This window comes from Dermacentor variabilis, chromosome 8, assembly GCF_050947875.1.
Source record: "Dermacentor variabilis isolate Ectoservices chromosome 8, ASM5094787v1, whole genome shotgun sequence".
In the NCBI taxonomy this organism is placed as follows: Eukaryota; Metazoa; Arthropoda; class Arachnida; order Ixodida; family Ixodidae; genus Dermacentor; species Dermacentor variabilis.
The window spans coordinates 12,866,411-12,888,104 of NC_134575.1; the positions used below are offsets into that span (position 1 = coordinate 12,866,411).

The 21,694-nt window shown below is 46.2% G+C and overlaps 1 protein-coding gene across 3 annotated transcripts in view; it reads right to left on the reverse strand.

The window, feature by feature from the left end:
- Positions 1 to 19,196, reverse strand: part of LOC142589641 (endothelin-converting enzyme 1-like) — a 38,082-nt gene extending 18,886 nt beyond the window's left edge. For 2 of the 3 annotated variants that reach the window (XR_012829902.1, XM_075701166.1), the window contains exons 1-7: positions 18,989 to 19,196; positions 16,279 to 16,590; positions 13,937 to 14,125; positions 12,110 to 12,304; positions 8,082 to 8,279; positions 3,842 to 3,994; positions 1,795 to 1,989 (exon numbers count right to left, since the gene is read on the reverse strand). Coding sequence is in view for 1 of the 3 variants with exons in the window: in XM_075701166.1 (XP_075557281.1) it covers positions 1,795 to 1,989; positions 3,842 to 3,994; positions 8,082 to 8,279; positions 12,110 to 12,304; positions 13,937 to 14,125; positions 16,279 to 16,524 (1,176 nt within the window). In the remaining 2 variants the exon portion in view is untranslated. The remainder of the gene's footprint in view (positions 1 to 1,794; positions 1,990 to 3,841; positions 3,995 to 8,081; positions 8,280 to 12,109; positions 12,305 to 13,936; positions 14,126 to 16,278; positions 16,591 to 18,988) is intronic. The other variant, XR_012829903.1, reaches the window with a different exon arrangement.
- Between the last annotated feature and the right edge of the window lie 2,498 nt (positions 19,197 to 21,694).

A 21,694-nucleotide genomic window follows, 5' to 3' on the forward strand; every position in this document is an offset into this window, starting at 1 on the left:
CTGGCGACTGAAGGGGCGGAGAGGACGACCGGGTCGTAGTAAAGTTTGAGTCACTGCAGGTGCACCGTCTCACTTCCACGGCGGCGTGAGTGGCTCGACAAGGTAAGTGACAGGAGACGTCTGTTGCACTACGCAGTAGGGACCGCCGTACTTGGCTAGGAGTTTAGAGGAAAGGTTGAGGTTGGTGGGAGGTGTCCAGAGCCAGACTAAAGAGTCCGGCTGATATGAGCCGGCAGGTCGGTCGTCATAAAGATGGTCTTCATCGTTCAGAGGGTTCCATCAGAACAGGAGACACGGAACCTCAACGGGACACGGTCAAGCAACCGCAGATAAACACAAAGTTGGTCAGGTGGTTAGGTTCGTCGGAGTTCGAGGCTTCACCCCTCAATTGATTCACTGAAGGTACAGAAAACACTTACAGTGCTGTCGGTGAAACTATACAGAGACCTCAATGACGGCGAGGTCGGGATTATGTGGCCTTGAGAGACAGACTGGTCTATCGACGCTCGGCAAATCATGGGCTCGCGTGGGTCAGCAGCCGGCTCGTCATGACCGCAATTCTGCGACAAGTAAGCTCGTGTTGTTACGAGGACTTCGCCATATTTCTTTTATAAAGGAGTAATTCATCATATTGTCGACTCATCCACTTATTAGTTTGCATTAGTGTACTCTTAATTTGATCGCTTGATGAATAATGGTCCTTTTGCGGTCATTTCGCTCATGCCAACAGCCCACAAATGCATATCCATAGACATTTTACCCGGTAGTAAACCAGCTACAACCCTGCAGGACAGAAAGTAGGGCAAAGGCCGAGGTACCCGCATTTCAGTAAGGGTGTGATACAAAAACGCTCGTGTAGTTAGATGTAGTGCATATAATATACCCTCACTACATATGAAATGTTTCCACCTATTAGGGCTTGTTCGCAAAAATCTGTCTTGAGTACCCTCTCTTTGAAGCGGCGCTCCTCGTACTTGGAGGACATGGAATGCATGCGCGTTACCAGCTTGACATTGCATTCTTGAAAGAAAAGTAGCGAGCGCAGAGTTTTCAAAAAGGAAACGCAAGCAAGACGGATGGCGATTATTGTTTGGGATCAAGGTACGCGCCAAACTATGTAATATTTTCTTAAAGCGCAGGTGGTCCAATTTAATAGGGAGTCAACAGCGGGCGTCATAATCAGATCGTGTTCCGGCCCGTAAAAAAACAGATTATTTTTTTTTAAAGATTGGGCGACGTTGTATAGATTCGGTGTTGGGCGCCTCGCAAGAGATTAAACCGAGACGGCAAACACGGCGCTGAACTTGCAAGTAGAAATTTAGAGCGAGATAAAAAAAGATAGGGTAGCTTGGAACCATCATTTCGCTTTGAATCGTCGTTGATTTCAGCTTGTCGACATCAAAGGAGGTATTTCTAGTCTTACCTTCTGTTTACTCATTGGCGTTGACTATCTGTTTGGCAATCATGCGATGATCTCAGTGTAGGGGAATATTTTTCTTTTTATTTCGCAATAAACGGGAACCGGTAGCTGGAGAGGTACAATAATAAGAATACCAGCACTGCTGTCTCTCAACTTTCGCTCCAGAAAGAAAAATACAGGGAATGACTTCATAAAAAATTCAAAATTGCAAGCCCATCCAAAATTGCAAGCCAGCATCCATCAAAGCCGTTAGGGTGGCTAGCGTAAGCAAAACTGAACACGTACTTTGATCGCAATTAGCTACACTGGCACCACATTTCATGACACAGGTTCGCAGTAGAAAAGCAGTTACAATCGAGTTCGAAGGAACTTACGACCGTGGCGTGATCTGTGGGAATAGCCTTGAGGGGTGAGTGAGACGCTGGCTTGGTGGGGACGACCATGCCCAAGGAGATGCGACGGTCTATCAAGGCACGCTGGCTGAGGGGCTCGCGAGGGTCAACGTACGGCATCTCGGCGATGTCCTCTATTCCCTGAAGCGTTCCTTCTATGGCACCCAGAATGTCCTTCTGCAGAAAGGAAAAAAAGAATCTACATATAAACTGAAATTGCTTTTATCGTTTGTTAGATTGAGCCCTCGAGAATGTTCACTCTGGTCTCTGTTCGCAGTTGCACAAGTACGCGATCGATGACTGACCCTGTGCGTTGTCGAAAACATGAGTGTGCTAATTTCAGACGTCGAGGGACACACAGAGACGACACGGGTCCTAAGTTTTTTCCATCGTCCCTCAAGTTTATTTCAGTGTTTAATCATGAGTCCACCTGACAAACAAATCATCCGTGCGGAACACCAGCCCTTTTAATTACAACGTAGAAATACATAGACGTATAATTTTCTCGATGGTTATAGAAATTTCGCAGTGGAAACCAACGCTCATCTTTAGTCTGCTCTACCTTTAAGTAAAACTCCCGAGCGGCGCTGTGACAATTTGAATCCCGATAATGGTCAAAATTAACCCGGAGGCCTGCCATGTCACTACAGCGTTTCTCACAACCCGGGTGTTCATTTCACACTTCAAACCTCACAGTTGATTTCCGATATTATATTGAAATATGTGATGCCAAATGGTGGAACGGAGTTGACGCTTGGGCTCGAAATTCAAATGAGAAAACTTTGCGCATCGTGTTTCTGGCTTGCAACCAATCATTTCCCCCAAGTAAATAAAATAATTCTTTACAAAGAGTGTTTCACTAGTATCAACTAAGTGGCTCTACTTTAGCATGAGACTCGCGCTTTCTCAAACGTGAAGATATCAGGGAGGTGGCGCAGTCTTTCTCCAGTATGCAAAAATGCTTGGGTATCCATAGTTATACGACAGAGAATCGTGCCGTAATTGGAACATGCCACGGTGACTTGACGCTAGCGCTGTACAACACAATTAACAATCGGCATCGAAAAGGTTGATTTTATTCTTATCGCCAGGAGAGTACTTATATCGTGCTAGAAGATAACAATTTTTGCTACGGATGCAATTACTCATTGCTTTGGTCTCGCATAACCTGATCCCTCTTACTTGCCGAAAAATTTTATCTCAACCAAGCTCACCGCAACCTCCACCTGATTCTGCGCATCCTCGATTGTATTTTTACATGACATTCGTTAGGTTAGACTGATACGCTGTCGATTACCTGCTTTAGAATTAGCATGACGTGCCTAATGCCACTCGTCCTTATTTGCAAGTGGAGTGAATCACCCAATCATTTTTGATATTTCATCTTTGGTCAACACGGCTAATTTTTGTGTGATATTCCCACCATTTTGCCAACCAATAATCGTTGCGTCATCCCTAGCCTTGTTTGAAACGCTCTTTTTATCGTTAAGTTTCGGTTACTGATGGCTTGCAATGTCACAGTACTGTCACAAGTGTCACAATACTGTCATACAAATGTATTATTTTACACTTTGCCGGAGAGTGTTTTTCACCACATTGTCACTAATCGATTGATCGCTAGGCGCAAAACGCTCCTATTGCATAATAATTTTTTTTAAAATATTGTCACTGATTCTATATATTTACCGAAAGAGTCTTGTCTGATCCGGCGGTGCGAGACGTGAGTATTGTCATGCACTCTCGAACGTGCGTTAGCATAAGTGATCACATGAACAGCGATTCCTGTGCAAATAGTGTACGTACTCGGTATGTTAGATTCGATGACGTACGACTGCGGCCACCGCTATCATAGTGATTAATGTGTTCTCTTCTAGGGTTAAGGTTTAATCAAAAGTTAAGTTCTTCATTCAAGCAAAATATGGAAACAGTGTAGCGTGAAAATGGTGATTATATTTCGCGTTTTCTTTCCATTCTCGCTATTTTATTATCATTCGTCGGTATGAAGAAGGGTTATTTTGGTGACACTGACTCCGGAGATGGTCCTTAGCGGAGAGTGGGCCACGGGCTTGGTTGGTATCACGACGCCCGAGGAGACGCTACGGTCGATCGATGCTCGCTTGCTCAGCGGCTCCCTGGGGTCGACGAGCAACTCCTCGGCAATGTCTACACCGGCAGCGTCATTCTATAAACAGACAAAAAAATGTGCACCGATTTAAACATTATAGTTGCGAACTTTGGATAGCTAGAACAGGATAGAATGGGATTATTTTTTATGACAGTAACGAGACCAATAGCTTGACGTGCTACCAGGTGGGGTAGTGGATTCGTGACAAGGCGAACAAGAACAGCGGACCAACGAAGTGTTGCTAACAAGTATTAGACATTTCGGCTTCGGCACGGAAGCCTCGCACTCAGATACTACCAGTTAAAAACGGCGAATTGCATTAACTAATTAATTAATTTAGAATACTGTAAGCCTGTACGGGCTGTTACAGGTTGATATAAGCATATACAATAGAGTAAAATCTGTCCCCAATGAAAACACAGAACACCACGAGAAAAAAAACAATAATAAGTACAACTAACGAAAAATACAACTCCAAATTTCGTTCGAAGGATGTCAAAGCATCATCACCACTGAAAGCTTGCGGGCCAAGGCTATTCTATTCAGCTATAATGTTAAAGAGTAAGTGAATATTTGTTCACATCAACTCGTTCCTAGTGCGCTAAGACACGGTTGGCACCGATTCGGAGGCCTGTTGATATTGGAACAAGAGAAAGCGTGCTCGAGTAAAACGTTCTGCTGCACTCCGAGCAATTGCAGCAACCACATGATCGGAACTCCATCGAATCTCGGCAACGCTCCCACCTCGAAAGGTGAGAACGCGTCCGGGTGCACTGAGCTGGAGCAAGGCACTCTGAATGACCAAGGCGAATGTGTCTCGGGCAATGCATTCCGACCATTCGAATGCAGACTACCCCGCGAGAATGCTCGAAAGCGACCAGTCGAAAGTACCGTAAGTACGTTTTAGTGCCCGACCATATATTGTGGGGCTCTCACACCCGTACCCTTGGGTCAAAGAAACGATAACACAGTAGTGCAAACAATCACAGGGGCATTTATTGCACCTTTCATAGATCAATGCCTTCTAGCCGAGTTGCTATCCACAAAACATGCCGATGGGCGCGCGACAAATCTTGAAGTCCGACACACCGCGACCGGATAACGCGCGAATATGTTCGCCCCATGCTGGATCCGAACGCCTGGTCGTTCGCGCGTACGGTCACGCGAACGGTGGCGCGTTCGCACGAGGCCTCACGAGACGTTCTCGCAGAAGCATGGGTCAGCGCACGCGCGGCACGTCCGCGCCGCTTTCCGTCCCCGATCCAAAGAGGAAGAGCTTTTCCCTTTTCGCGTCCAAGCAAACCCACCGGTAGGCGGCGTTAGCAGCGCAACACTCGCGCCATCCTTCGCACTGCGCTTCAACCACACCGACCACTGCGGCCCCAGGTCACGCGGCGAAGCCGCATTTCAGGAGACGGGAGCTATGGGGGAAAACAACATATCAGGGGAAGCGTGAGAGTCGCGCATCCCCACAATATAGGCATCTTCATGTACAGTATGCAGGCAGATGGTTGCCATCGTTGCGATTCAGCGTTTTTAGTAACCATCGCTAGATGAACTAACAGCTGAATCACGAGCCATCGCTATCTCTAAATCGGCACAATGACAATCTTACGCCTGTGTACCAGAGATGCCTAAGTCATGTACTAAGGTATACTTGAACTCGTCATTCCGAGGAGTCAGCTATTCGAGAACAAGGCTTTCGTGTGGAGGACGAAACGTCTAAAACTCAGTAAGAAGGGTGAATGGAACGCGAGTAGAAGCTAAAACGAGGTTGACTGGCCCACGGCCGCAGCATACACAATAACAACAGGGCAGGTGTGCGTAGCTAGTAAAGGTAATGTGGTGCAATGTAAAACAACATAGGGAAGAAAAAAGTGGACAACATAAAGGGCACCACTTTATGATCTATGAACCAACTCGCCAGGCATAGTACCCTGGAGGTGTTCAAACTTGCAATGCTAACAATAAAGGGTGTCGCGTGGAACTAAGAAAGCCGTAATATTATTTAATAAAAAATAGAGCAATATATACTGTAACACAGAAGAGCCCGCAGACATATTTTATGCATTCGGAACACAAGCAGAATTTATCGCTTGAATAAAAATAAAACAAAGAGTGCGGACACATTATTACTTAACATTATCTTAGGCAGTGCATTACTGCAGCAAATAAAGCCAATAAAGAAGAAATTCAGAGAGAGATTTCGCAAGTTGCGGCAGAAGCATGTTGATTTATGTTGTTGCAGACGGTTTCGCAGTTGATGAGATTTCATTCACTAGGTTGTTGAGTGCATTTCATTAGTATTTTCCAGTGAACTTAACTTATTCTACTTTAGCATTTAGTAGTGTAGGCAAGCGTGACGTTCTAGTGTCAGGACAGACAATAATTATAAAGCAAAAGGAAACTATTCACGAGCAAGCCAAAACACTCGCTCAGTCAATATCAGGTTGGAAACACCACAATGAAAATAAATTTTTGGATACCCCGCAGTTACGAAAGTGTAATACTATAGAAAGTTAGGCCAGTTGTAGGGAGGGGGGAGGTCTTCTTTTAACAGCACGACGTGCAACACACAAAGACGAAGGAGACAATGGAACAATCGCTGACTCGCAACTACGTTTTACTAAGCCAAAACAATGTAACCCACACAAGGTCAAAGATGCATTAACAGCAACAAGTCTCTCCACCAGTACCCTTTACGAAACGAGCTACCAAGGTGCACCCGTTCCTTTTCACCTGAGCGTTAGATGAATATTGTTGAAGTTTGACTTAAATCTGTAAGGAGCTTTGATAAAACATGTTGAAAGATACACAGTTGGGTGTTTACTCTCGGTGTCAGTATGTCTTCATGTGTAGCGGGTTTTAGACTTCGTGTACTAATGCTTTTGCTTAAACTGAATAAAGGTTAAGGCGAACAGAGGTTAGCAGTTGCAGATACGACAATGCATGCAACATGCGCATAATAATTTTTCTTAATTGACAAAGCCTAATCAGCATGCCCTTAGCCTAACATTAGTGCATCGGCCTGTCTGGCCTTTGTATACTGGGCCCCAAGAAAGCGAGAAGGCGTACACAAAATTACCTTTCTATGATATAAACTCATGAACATGATTGACCTCACAAGAAAAGCGGTATTTACACACCTAACATTCGCTCGCCCTTCAACGACCGGGCAAATCGCCCTCAATGTGCTCTTAAAATTACAGAAGTTAGTGAGGGCGTTGAAAAACGTAAGAGAAACGTAGTGGCCATGCCTTACGCACATAAACTGCTACATGGCCTTAAAAATGTAGCGGTTTGCTATGGGGTAGCAGGTTTTTCTCCGCTCCTGGCAAGCTCAATTAACCACCTGAAGTCTCAAAAAAGAAAGAAAGAAAGAAAGAAAGAAAGCTGAGAAAAGGCAGACATTTTGGGCAAGTTGGTTCAAACTTGGTGGCAACGCAGCGTGACTGGGACGAAAGCAGCGGGGCAAAAAGACATGCTAGACCGGCTCTAGTCCGGTGTTCTTTTTTTATTCGGCTCATGCTAGCTTGTCTTTCATTTCAGTCCTGTCGTTTGGCATAGTTTAACTAGAACGACAGAAAGCTGAGCTAGTCGGTAAGGATTAATTATGCAAAAAGGAGGTGAGGCGTGCAGACAGGACACAAGAGTAGAGAAGTGGTGTTTTGCATAGTGAATCCTTGCCAACTAGCTCAGCTTTCTGCCGTTCTAAGCTTCATTTCTAGTGCTCTGAGCCCTTTTCCATGTTCCCCTGCGGCGTTCGTGTTGTCCACTTCTCTACTCTTGTGTCCTGTCTGCATGCCTCACATCTTTTTAGCATAATGAATAGCTTAAATAGTCTTCACTACGATCCAAAATTAGGACTAGCCCGATAGCATGGTCTTAAAACAGCGCTGCTCCGATATATTATGTGCTATACCGGAGTACTGCGACCCAACGGTCAACAAGAAGCAGAATGGTGGTCAGTTGGGCGAGTTAACATATATGCCTGGAATTCGAAGTGCACAGAAGGACACACAGTGAAGAGCTTGTTGTGTCTCGATATCAGTGCGCGTCTCTCCGCGCCTTCTATACAATCAACACACAAGGAACAGACCGGCGATTTCGGTACAGCGTTCAAGAAATTTCAGCTGGTGCTCACATAGCCGACATCAGTAGCGGGCTCGGTCCTGATGGGTGTGTGAGGCGCCGGCTTGGTGGGGATGACCTCGCCGTGACAGATGTTCTGGTCTATCAAGGCCCGTTTACTCATGGGCCCGCGAGGGTCGATGGACGGCACCTCCGCATTGTCTTCGACTCCTCCTCTGATCAGTTGTGCAGTTTCACCAATAGCGTCTTTCTGAAAGCAGACAGAAGAGTGTGTAGGACATGCACGTGTGGTTTAATTAGGCTAGTTGTACAGAAACCGGCAAGGGTGGCGTAGACGTGTGAAATGCAATGCTGGTTATTCACTTGAGTGTAGCCTACGTAATGCGGCATTAACCCCTTGGAACGCTGCGTACAAAATTAGGCACGCCAAGATAGTGCCTTATATGCAGGGGCACTGATAAAAATATTGGCATCTAAAAATGTCATGCCTTCGTCAGGTCTTTCTTGAGCAAACGATGCGCCATCCTCAAAGCTGGAGATTTGGAATTGGAGAAAATGGAGCTGAGCAGAAGAGGCACCCCCCAGGGGTCAGTCATCTCACTGCTCCTCTTCAACATCCCAATGGTCGACCTCTCAAGATACCTAGGCAAGGTCCAGGACATCGGTCACACGATCTACGCGGACGACATCACTCTCTGGTGCGCGGGTGGCAGTGACGGACAAGTCAAAGCCGCTCTCGAGGAGGCTGTCGTGACTACAGAGCACTTTCTAACCGACACGGGACTCCGGTGCTCCCCAAAGAAATCGGAGCTCCTTCTCTACAGCCCAACCAGAAAGGGCCGCAAGCCACCGAACTGGAGACCCCCCTCTGAAATTGACATTAATCTCTACACCAAGTGCGGAGATCCCATTCCTAATGTCGCGTCCATTCGAATCTTGGGAATGACACTCGAAGGGGCGGGCCCGAATGGCATCACCAATAACAAACTAGCAAAGAAGACGGATAGCGTCATCGGTCTAATCAGGCGGGTAGCTAACAGAAGGAGAGGCCTGAGCGAAGAGAATCTGGTAAGGCTAGTCCACGCTTTCTTGTTATGCCATTTTACGTACGTAGCGGCCATGCACGTCTGGAAGAGGGCCGAGCGAGACAAGCTGCCATGATAAGGAGGGGGATCAAGAGCACACTCGGACTACCAAACTACACATGCACCGACCAACTCCTGCAGTTGGGTATTCATAATACCCTGGAAGAAATTGCAGAAGCACAAGAAAGCGCACAGATTCTCAGGCTCTCCGGGACCCTAACTGATATGGGCGTCCCCACGGCCACTGTCGAAGACGCCTACCAGGGCCTTCCGAAAGAGCAGAAATATAACATCATCATATCGCTCGCCCCGTGCAATATGCAGCCCCAGCGCAACATAGAAAGAAGGAAGGTCAGAGCGATGGCGCTCCTACGCCGCGCAACACAACTCCCTGGCGGCAGCTGCTTCGTTGACACGGCCCAGCATGGCAACAGCAACAATTTCACGGTAGTGTCAATCAACCACAGGAGTTCGACCGTTAACGGCGCTTCGGTACGAAGCACGTCGACGCGTGCGGCCGAGCAAGTGGCCATTGCCTTGGCCCTCCTGGACGACAAACATGCCAATATCTTCAGCGACTCTAGGGCAGCCATCCGCGCCTTCAGCGTTGGCGTCGTGTGTAAGGAAGCCTGTCGCATCCTCGACGGCAAAAACATCGCCACCCACACTCTCACGTGGTTCCCTGCTCACACGGGAGCCATCATGGGAGGCCCCACAAACCTCAACGAGCTGGCCCACTCCAAGGCGCGAGGTCTCGCTTTCCGCGACCATGGAGAACTCCAACACCGGCCCGCAGTGGTGGAGAACAGAGATCAGCCGACCACATACAATGAAATTGCGCAGCACTTTTATCTCGGCAGGAGAGACTTTCCCCTTCCACACAAGAATTTAAATAGAGCGCAGGCATTGACCCTAAGATTATTGCAAACAGGCTCATATCCAAGACCGGCTTTATTCCACAACATTTATCCCGACACATATGCCACTAGTTCTTGCAGGCACTGGAATGACATCGCCAGCCTAGACCATATGATCTGGCGTTGCCCCTCGTTACGAGGCACAGAACAAATCAATGAGGACCAGTGGCTCTCCGCAATCAAGAGCCCCGATGCCGGGGCGCAACTATGGGCTGTCCAGAGGGCCCACGATGTGGTGGTCGGGCATGGCCTGACTGTCCCAACGTGGGAGCGGTCCGCAGCGCGCTGAGTTGCGTACCTCAGGACGTTCATTAAAATTTTGCATCGATCCATCCATTCATCCATCTAAAAATGTGTCGCAAGCATGCATCCTGAAACACTTCTGAATGGGCCTGTGTTGCAAGTCTGAATTTAACCTGTAAAGAGCATTGATAAAACGAGTTCGAAGATACACAGTCGCGTGTTTGCTTTCGGTGTCAGGATGTCCTCATGTGTAGCGGGTTCATTTCTTTCGTTGTTTTTCACTATGTCGTACATTCAGTACAGATTTCAAGTGCTGTATGGGTGCTTTCTAAGTATGCTAGATATGAAACAGTTGATGTTCGCATAGCTGGCGTTGCTGTAGAAAGTTCTTGCATGTAGTCAACATTCTGCAAGCTTGAGAAAACAATTAAGAACCAAACATTCCTATTCCGTTCGCAGTACGCTTTTCATGATTCTGAAAGTACAAACAGTATCGTGAGACCAAACGTTCACTGCACAGAATTATTAGGTACCTGAAAGTGTTAAATGCGATATGATTTCTTTTGCTTAGTCGTGAGACTGTTCCAGTCAGTGGCTGGTGCCATGTTCCACTTCTTTTGTTAGCAGTCAGGACGAGGTTTTTTTTAAAAAGAACTACGACGCTCCTTTTCGGGGACTTCACAGGTGTTCCATGTTTATAAATATCTTCCAGTCAGGTCAACGACAACATTACCTTCCATCTAACGAAATTGTCGATCCACATTTTCTTTTTTATTTTGCAAATCCCATTCTGGTCTTCCCTCGAAAAATGTTCAGCTATCAGTGCCTTCCCCGCGTTGTTCAAAACCAGTAAAAAAAATGAAGGCGAAAGGGATGTCCGCACAGTATGAAAACTTCTCCTATTGTCTCTGCTGCCTTGACACTTGTGGCATTCGAGTGTCTCTGTCTGCCTAGAATGCCAGAGCAGCCCATACCTCAACCGGGTACAATGCGAGCATTCCAGCATTTATGTGTGACCGATACTCAAAACATTGGCCACAGCAGCAAAACGTAGTAGCCACCGTGTCCCTGAGAGATGCAAATCATCAAGCCAGATGTGTTAAACCACTTTTGGACATTGCGCAAACTTGGTACTAGCTATGCAAGACCACTAGATACGCAGTTAGAAAATTCATACTGATAGAAAATTTGCTTATAGGAGCCGGACGCGGAGCATGCCCCTTTCAATGATAAGCTTTCCGGTGCCCGCTCTTCACTCAAGCAAAAACGCAAAAAAAAGGTACGCTGAACACGATTCCTGTATAAAGGCGTCAGTCAAAAACGTTTGCCATTTCGACGCTGGCACTCGCAAACACGAATCACAGTCTCTTGAGAACTATGTTTTAGACCTCAAGGGCCCAGAGTGCAGCTAATGCTTTTTGTTGACGGAAGAGCTGGTATCTAATTTTCAGGTGGTTACTGAATGTACGTGCTTGTAAATAGTTGCTCTGCAGTCACACCCGCCGTGGTTGCTGAGTGGCTTTGGTGTTGTGCTGCTAAGCGAGAGGTCGCGGGTTCAAATCAAGGCCACAGATGCCGAATTTAGATGAGGGCGAAATGCAAGGAAAAAAAAAACATCCGTCTATTTAGATTTAGGTGCATGTTAAAAAGCCCAAGGTGGTCAAAATTAATCTTGAGTCCTCCACTATGCCATGCCTCTTCATCAGATCATGGTTTCGGCGCGTAAAATTAAAACTCCACAATTTCTTTCATGCAGTCGCGGTATAATCGCGCAATAACAATAACTGAGGGAGACAACTGATGCGTCCGTTCCCCGCAATTGGACCTGCACTCACATTTGTGTCTATGGTTTGGGTAATGGCCTCGATAGGAGGGTGAGGCGGGTGCTCCGTAGGGATGACCACGCCGAGAGACACGCTCTTGTCTATCGAAGCACGCTTGCTCAGGGGCTCGCGGGGGTCGACCTGCGGCTGCTCGGCAATGACCTCCGTTGCCTGAGGAGGGACCTTCTTAGCACTGAGGGCATTTTCCTGGCCATGGGAAGAAAAGCATCAAGCGAAATCATTGTGCGCGAACGGCGCTATTGATCAGTACAAAGAGATAGGGACGCTACAAAACATCGGTAACATCAAAGCTTGGGCCATAGCAGGTTCTGCATTATTCAAAACGTATAACAGCACAACTTTTTTTAAGCAGCTATAACGCGAAGAGCAGGCAAGGAGGTAGCACTTGTTCGTGTCTGCTCTTCGGTTTGTGTACTCGTCACACATCTTGAATCGGGCTAAAAAACCGACATGGACTATAGAGGATCGCAGGATTAGAACTGGTAATTATTTTACTATGTGCAGTCAGGTTTGTAAATGGGAAAATAACAATCAGTTATAACTATGCCGTGATATTAACAGTACTAGCCAACAGTGCAATTGTTAACAGCACATTGACCAAACAGTACGGCGTATGCCAAACAAGCCTCGACACTTGTTTATAGTTATTTGGGTGTGCTTTATGGCTCACATTGATTGGAATTCGCAGGTTGGGCTTCTTCCTAGGTAATCATTATATACCTGGCGAATGGTGAGGTTGAAGCTTGAGGAGCAAACAGATGACACTCAAACATATCACGCCTTTGTTTGTGCCTTAAGCCTGTGCGAGTTCTGACGATGCTCTGCTAAGTATTCCAGGTTCCCTCACGGCCGCGGCCAGTGTATTTAGATGCCGGCGAAGAGCACGAATACTCGTGCACTGGAACCTAGCTGCACGCTCAAGAACCCCGGTTAGACAAAATTATTCTGGAGTCTCTCGCTAAGGCGTGTCTCGCAATCAGATCGTTGTTTTGGACTGTGAAACCCTACAATTTACTATTTGTATAAGTTCTGTTACAGTTCTGTTATGTTACAGATCCCACTAGAGCGGGGACGTGTGCGTGACGCGTGGACTAAGTTCTGGTATGTGTGCTCGTAGCAGCGAGATGTGAATAGCGCTGAGGCACCCTGCGGCCTGAAACGAAACGTAAAGTTCAGCAGCATTGCATGGTCTCTGCGTCATCCTTGAGGATGACACGGTGCTTAGCGTAGTCTGATGACCCACGGCTGCTCAAGCTTTCTCGTCGTACTATTCTTCGACTGTCAAACGAAACGGGAAAGATGGAGCCTTCAAGTGGTCAACAGTGGGCTGAAAAGCGGAGCCTCACTGAACCTGGAGCAGACGTTTGGACAGAAAGACTTTGTAAAGGAAACAACTGGGCAAATTGTTACCCTGACGAAGTCAAGCCGTCTTGTGGAAAAGTAAGACCCAGGCTGAAGCTTCTCACGTAACCGCACTGTTATTGCTCCATTTGTTTCATAATGACTACTTCGACTTGGAAACAATGGATTGGTTCGGCCAACACAGGACGGGAGTTGACTGGCGGCTGAATGGGATACCTGAACCTGTATTAGCAAAATGTTCTTACGGAAGAATTGTTCGCAAGAAAGGAAAAACAACCAATTCTGGTGGCCATATCTTTCGTGTAGACCGCTGGCCAATGGCAAAGAGCACTTGCAAAGCAAAAGTTTTCCGGATTCCGCTCCTGTGTCTGCGTTGTATAAACTGGGCAGGAAAATTAAACTTCAGGGCTCCAATGCCTATAAATTTTGCTAGGAGCACAACGACCAGACACTCACGACGCTTGCAGCATCATCGGAAGCCACGCCGTACAAGGAGCGGACTGGTGTCTCGGTGCGAACCACGTCGCCCTTGGATACGTGCTGATCCAGCGATGCTCGCCTTGGCAGTGGCTTACGCGGGTCCAGACGCGGCGCGTCTTCGGCGCTGTCCTTGACGCTTTCCTTCGAATCCTTCTGCGGCGATGGCTGAAGGAAAGTGTTCGGGTTTTAATGAAAGTCGGAAAAGACACACTAAGGCTGCTCACTGAAGCGGCGGGATGAGCACGAAGCTGCTTCCTGCCGATGCGGCTGCATTCCGTTGGGCGCGGAATGCAAAAACACTACGGGTATACATGGAATTAGGCACTCATTAAAGAAGTCCATATGGTAAAGCTTAATCCCCAGCCTCTCACTATGGCATACTTTCGCACGAGATCGGGTACACTACAGCACCGCCTAATCGCAGACTATGGGTAAGCATAGCCAATGGTATATCCTAAAATAATTCATTTCAGAAATATGCATTTCACAGAGGTAAGCGAAGGTCCTTGCCGAAAATGAGAATTTGCCTACATAACAATAAATTTAATAAATAGTGCTTGATATAAAACTTCGAACAAAGTGACGCCAGCGTTTGCACCGAGTGAAGCAAAATTTACAAAAGCCGGAAAATCGCGACTGTAGCCTAGCGCTTGGAGATGAAGTTAGGTGTATTGTTCCTGTGAAATTCAATAACATTTGGTGATACTTTCCAACATAAGAAAAATATAGCCAACGCATCCAAGACGGCGTGATGTTCGCCATTTTCTGTAGAGAGCGCCGGTTGTATACCTACAGAATTGTGAAAAATGGGTATATTTATGAGGTTTGACTTTTTAAATATGCAGACCTTGACATTATATTTGTGCTGTCTAACATGAGGTGCATATAAAAAGCATGAAATTTCTTTTAAGAACCACGTTAGGCAAACAAAGTGAACCCTAGGAAAACACGTGGGGAAATTAACTTTGTTTTGACTGAAATGTAGCCTTTAACAGCCTTGATGACATGCGATAGCGCAAAATGGGTTGTTGACCTGTTCCTAAATGTGTGTTCTACGGGACGGCTGCAGTTAAAGGAATGTTTTACGTCGTCGGTATGGCTGTAAGTGGCGCTGACTTACACTCTCAGGATATCGATCGGGTGATTAACGTTAGAGCAGCAGGCTTTACTAAAGCTTTAGGTTTTGCGAACAGCAGGGTTACAAGCGAAACGGCTATGTAAATAGTAGAGTACGGCTGCAATATTGGTGATGCAAAGGGAGGAATATAAAGGAAGAGGTAAAAAGGCAGGGAGTATAAAGTAAGGAAGTATAAAGACATTCAAAGGTAGGTGCATTAGAAATTTTTAGAAGTGGGCTTGGTGACAAATCACCGCTCCGTTTTAACCGAAATGCTCATATCATCATCGTCGTCGTCGACAACGTTATAATCATAAACATCATCGGGATAATAAAAATGATCATCATGGATAATCCTGTACGCATACACTTATACTATATAGTGTACTAGAATGAGGGAGCGGATCAGGCGGACGCCATGGTAAGCGCCGAGACTCGAGAGTTACGCAAAAAAACGCTGAAATTGCGGCGGCGCTGCCGTTGCCTCATCCAGAAGCTCCTGCTGTTTCGGCTACGCCTATTAGCTGAGGCGATCTCGCGAGCCGGGTCGCTGCCGTCTGCTCGACGCACCGTCGTTCTCGCGCCGCTTGCGTCGCTTCCGTCGCCGTTTATCCAATTGCTTTACAGCACGTCGGTGGGGAGTAAAATCGCTGCTTCCCCCACCGAGTAGCGAAACTGGTTACAGCATAGTGAAACACCTGCCGAAGTTCCATGCAGCTGCGGTAGGGTCTCAAATTCGACACTCGTCCCACCTGCACACGGGGCCGCTTTACGCGTATGTACTGGTGAAGGCGACGGTGGCGCCACCAACATTTAAATGAAAAACGCCTCAGCGGGGAGCCCGCGCTGGACCCACTCTCTCTGTGTAGTAAACGTTTCTAATACCGAGAAAAATTGGCGGCAGTACGGTTGCCCGGTAGCCTTAGTGGTAAACAACCGCTCATTCAATTCGGAAGATAGGGGTTTCAATTATAAAGTACTGCTTCTCCTATGCTCATATCTGCGTTGTTTGTTTGTTTCAGGTGGTGGTCACTAACAAAACAACTGAAGCCCGTCCAAGTTATCTTTATTCTTACTGCTCCGAATGTGCCTGCGTCATGCATCACCGCGAAGGCAAATCGTCAACTAGATGTCCCATTTAGGTTTGTGCCAAGCCGTACATGATCTGCTTCTAGGCCTCTGTATTTCCCAGTGTTCTCACCTTGCTCGTCATGTGGGTCTCCTCAGATGACGGGGGCGGCGACTTTTGGCAGACAGCTGCCTCCTTTCTTGCGCCGTTAATTTGAAACTGACTCGTCGAGCGCTCTTCGAGCGTGGATGTGCGCCGCCGGGTCGACTCCGTTGAGCAGCGGTCCGAGGGGCCTTTGAGACTTCTGGCAGAAGGGCTGCCCGGGGTGGCAACCTCGTAGTCGCGTTCCGTACTCTCTTTCTTCAGCCCTGGGTCCATTCTTGTTATAAGCCCGCAGTGTGGTGGATCTGAGATTTACAATAACCGTCTCGATCTTCCAGTTCCCTGCGATTAGGTAGGGATCGCTGAGTAGACCATAAACAGGATCGTTTTGGCGCAAGCAAGGAACGGCATAACGGGAAAAGGGGAGCGCCATTTGCGTGGTAGAGATTACTCGTCAAGCGCTCACTAGGAGAAGTGTTGCTAGGTCTAGTTTTACTTTTATAGGGAAAAATATGATCATTAAGCACGCAGCTGGAATTTTAGCAAATTTTGAGTACCTCTTCGAAGTGGGGCAACGCCTAAGTAGCCTAAATCTTCACCGTAATACCACCAATGCATTTGCGTACGCCATAGACCTTTTCTAGACTAATTGAAGAAAGTCAGCTATCTTACTACCACAATGTGTCACTATGCTGTGCATACATAGAAGGAAAATACAGGATCCGCGCTCTAACGTAGCTGGAAAAATTTATAGAAGGCCAGAATCTAAAACAGTATCCTACTATACGCTGCCCATCAATGACAATACAGTCTTGAAATATGAAATTGTTGTATCACTCAGACGTTTCTTTCATATGTTTTAAAGAAAGTAACATATAAGGCCCCTCCTTATAAGTCCGAAAGATACCAAACAGCTCTATACGACATTACTTAAGAACATGCTCTTTTCCCGCAGGCGTCATCACCACATCTGAGCCGCCTGATTACAAGACGTTCCATTTCGTTGTCCGGCTACGTGGTGACATGTAATTATGAAATGCACCACCTGTTTTGTGCCACAGACCAAACTGGAATAAAAAAAGAAGAGTGATCCATCCACAGAGGCATTTTTATCAGACTTACGAGAAAAGTTGGTGGATTCCAAAGTAATAATTTTGATGCAGCTATAGCAGAGCGGCAAAAATTTTTAGCAGCACCCGCTGTTTGATAATGTTGGCACTGCGATGAAATTACAGTTCATACAACTCTTCCGGCACTTTGCGCGAAATCAAAGCCTTCACTCGCTGGTCAGTACTCGTATCGTATTCTCGCTCATCCAGTAGCTTTTTCGCTGTTTTCAGTATGTAAACTAACCAACTAGCCCAAGCCAACACTCCCTTGAATTTTATCCCCTGGTTTCTTACTTCTGTACGAAATATTGTACCCTACAGAACAGTGCGTTGACAATATACGGGTTTTTCATCCAAGAGGTGCGTGAACTAGCAGTAAGATCTGTGCATTACACTCTCAAAATTGCAGCTCCATCGGTATGATGACACCATCAAACATATTCGGCGAACGCATCAACTCTATTTTTAGATTCGTCGCCGCAGACAACTGCAGCTTAGACACCAACGCGAAGACACCAAGCAACGTGGACTGTAGCGCACAGGAGGTTTAGCTAACGCATCAATATGTTGTCGCAGATGTCTCAAAAATGAAAAACATCGTCGCTCAGCCATCGCTATAGCTCCAGTGGGACCGTATTCACGACATGTTCTTGGGCTAAAATTGTTCGCAAAAGCCAATCCAAGCCAATCATGATGCTGGACATACTATAACAGGCCGCCGCTCATGGCAAAGAACACTTGCGAACGAAAATCTCTGTGAACTCGGGTCCTGGTTCCTTGTCGTGATCCACGGAGAAAGTTAATGTCAGAATAAGCTAGAATTCCTGTTAGAAGAGGCGCGTTGGCAGCTTATAGCCTGTTGCTATAGCATACCGGAGATGGCAGAAAATGGGGGAGTCTCAGCATGCCACACGTCGTGATGCGTGAGGTGATGGATAAAAGGAACATTAAAGAGAAATACTGAATCAGCTTATGCCAATAAATTAATCTTGCAAAGCTCTTATTCCCTTATTTTGGGGGAAAGCTGTTTATAATTGGAAGCAAATACAAAGGCCAAACGACGTAACACCAGCAATGCTACCGATAAATCATTACCGTACCGAGTAGAAGTTTCGTGATAAAACTTTAGCGATAAACCATTAACTAAGTTCGAGAAGATGCCGTCACAATTGATGACGTCACAGCTAACTAGAGCGCAACTTCGAGAGGGAAAAGGCGACCCGAGAAGGCACGGCCACCACCCGTCTGTCATTATTACGTCTTCTCTAGCCTCACAATTTGTTCTGTCACGGCAAAAGTTACCTTTCTTTGTATTGAAGAAATCTAATTTACTAATACTGCCATACCACTTAGTGTTCTTTTAAGGAAAATAATGCGTGCGAAAATAAGACTAGATTACTATGAGGCCCATGAAAGAATGATACCAAATCCAGGTGCGTTTTGGGTTGCCACATCGAAAAGTTGGTGCGCCAGGAAAGCTGCTACCACTGCAACGTTCCCTACTGCGTCTCGCGGCACGCCACTGAAATGGTCCGCGCAGTCGCCACGCGTTTATATGTACCTACTCCGCTGTGACACTATTTCTGGTTCTGCAACTAAGGCATCGCACGCGCAGTCCCCATTGCGCTTACCTTCAACAAAATCTTCGAGCGGACCCGTCAGCTGACCAGTCAATCGGTGGAGTCGGCGGGCACAACTAGATAGCCCGAGCTGCGACGGCACTTCAAAAGGGCCCCTTGTACGCCTCCGAAAGCAGCGCTTCGTCGTCCGGATGTCTTCCTGTTCTGGCCTTGTACTCTAGTTCTGAAGTGTCAAGGTACACGCGAAGCTGTCACCTATTTAGTTCGGAAGAGAAAAAAGAAGCTATGATCTCGCGGCTCGCGGTGCGCGTGATCTTCTTTTCTTTCACGGCCTCATGATGATGATGATGATGATTTCGAATCATGGCGCATACACTCAGTAAGAGGAAATCAACCAGGAATCGAGTGGCACAGGCAAAGTGTCCTAGTGATATCTCGTTTCGAACAATATGTTCTTTACCAGCGAGAATAAACATCTTTTTCGCCTAACTAAGAAGCACGAAACAGATGTAGATTTTATTGTATTTTAATTCATCTCGTCCCATTCGTAACTTCTTGAGACATCCATTGATGAAAGTGTCACTATAATAATTAGGCAACCACTAAAGCAATGGAGTCCATCATAATAGTGCATACACTATTATGGCGGGTCCCTTCACCGTATATAGTTGCTAAAGGGAGGGGCCCCTTTATATTGCATCGCACGGAATTTGCACAGAGTTGCCCTAATCAGTGCTTGGCCTGTCTCACTGGGGCGCACAGTAGCAACCTAACAACGCGTCATTGCTCATTGGTCTGCGGCTGCTAAAGCAGCATCTACCTACGAGCCCCGCACCCTAACCCTGGTCTACGCAGCCGGTTGCTTCGCTCCATTTAGCAGGACCCCTCCGTGTCAGACGTGGTGGCCAAGCTCAGGGAAAAAGAACAAGTGCGCCAAAAGTCAAACGCGAAAAAATAAGAATGCAGAAACGCGAAAAACGAACAGAAAGAAATTCTCAGAACGCAATTCGAGCCCTGGACCCCATGATCATGAGTCCGATGGTCTTCAGCAGTGCCACGAAACCAGATGGAAAGGCCCGCTATCGCGCATGTTCTGTATAGGCTGTTACCCGGTCACTATAGTTTTATGACTATTGTGAAGGGTCTCCTCAGTAAAGTCATTTTCTAATTATTATGGTGGTGATGGTGGTGACCTAATGCGGCGCGTACCCAAATTATAGGCGATGGGCCAAGAAGCGTTGTTAATAATCATTGACGGTTATTATTTCATCTTGCAGAAACGTGTGCGCATACTTTTCTTTTGTCGTCGTAAAATTGGGCATGTTTCTTGGTTAGCTTTGTTCATTGTTGGTTTGCGACATAGTAAACGAAGCTAAAGTGCACAGCCTGCAGCTTTTTTACCTATAGCTCTTGCAGCACAGCGTTGTAGAAAACATATAGCAAACTAGGCGTGTTTCGTGCAAAGGTTTTCATGAAAGATGCTCTACGACTAACTTAATGAGTACTAAACCGCCTTTCTTTTTAACTTGAGCTACGTGAGTGCAGTGATTGCAGCGCATAAGGCTGCATCGTGGCGATCAAAGAAACGATTGCTAGATCAATAGCATTGACCACTGTGGGTGAATAATTTGTAATGTGGGAGTCTGCTTCATCAGAGTTATCAGTAGCGCGATCGTAACGGGAAAGCCGACCGGACGAGAAAAGCGTATTGTAAGACTGCCTATATGTAAGGCATGTCATAAAGACTTAACGCTGTGTAATAAATAGAGGCAAGAAAGTGGCAGCGGACGGGAGGGAAAAGGGGGTAGGGGAACTTCTGCAATAGCATCTCAGGGAAAAAGTTCGAGAAGTACGCGTCCTTGCTGTGCGGCTACCTCCACACTAACTTAAGCTTCGCTTGACGTAGATTCGGCCATGTGCGCAGGATCTGCTCTTTTAATGCGTTAGAATTAGGTATGAGAAAGGGTTGCGGTGTTACGCTACTGAGCATGATGTCGCGGGATCAAATCACGGCCGCACTGGCTGGATTTCGATGGGGGCAAAATGCAATAACGCCCTTGTACCGTACATTGGGTGTGCGTTAAAAAACTCCAGGTGGTCAAAATTAATCCGGAGTCCCCCATTACGGGGTGTCTCATAAGCAGGTCGCGGTTGTGGCAAATATATATATATATATATATATATATATATATATATATATATATATATATATATATATATATATATATATATATATATATATATATATATATATATATATATATATATTTCAAGGAAAATTTCTGTAGGTTCGGTGCATAGGTAGTTGAATAAACGAAGGAGCACACTTAAGGAAATCTCATTTTTAATGCTTTAACGTTTCGGCCGTGGCACGGCCTTCGTCAGAATTCGTTTATTCTGACGAAGGCCGTGCCACGGCCGGATCGTTAAAACATTAAAAATGCTCTTTGCGTAACTGTGCTCCTTCGTTTATACGACTATACATATATATATATATATATATATATATATATATATATATATATATATATATATATATATATATATATATATATATATGTATATATATGTATATATATGACATCGCAACGTTATGACTTGGTTTATGTACGTAATTTGAAAATGTGCAGGCGCACGTAGACTAGCAAGAACAAACAAATGTCGAAATTAAACGTTCTTGCTTTTCCACGTGTGCCTGCACTTTTTTTCATATTATTAAACAGCGGGTCCCTGAATTACTTGACATGAGATGACAAG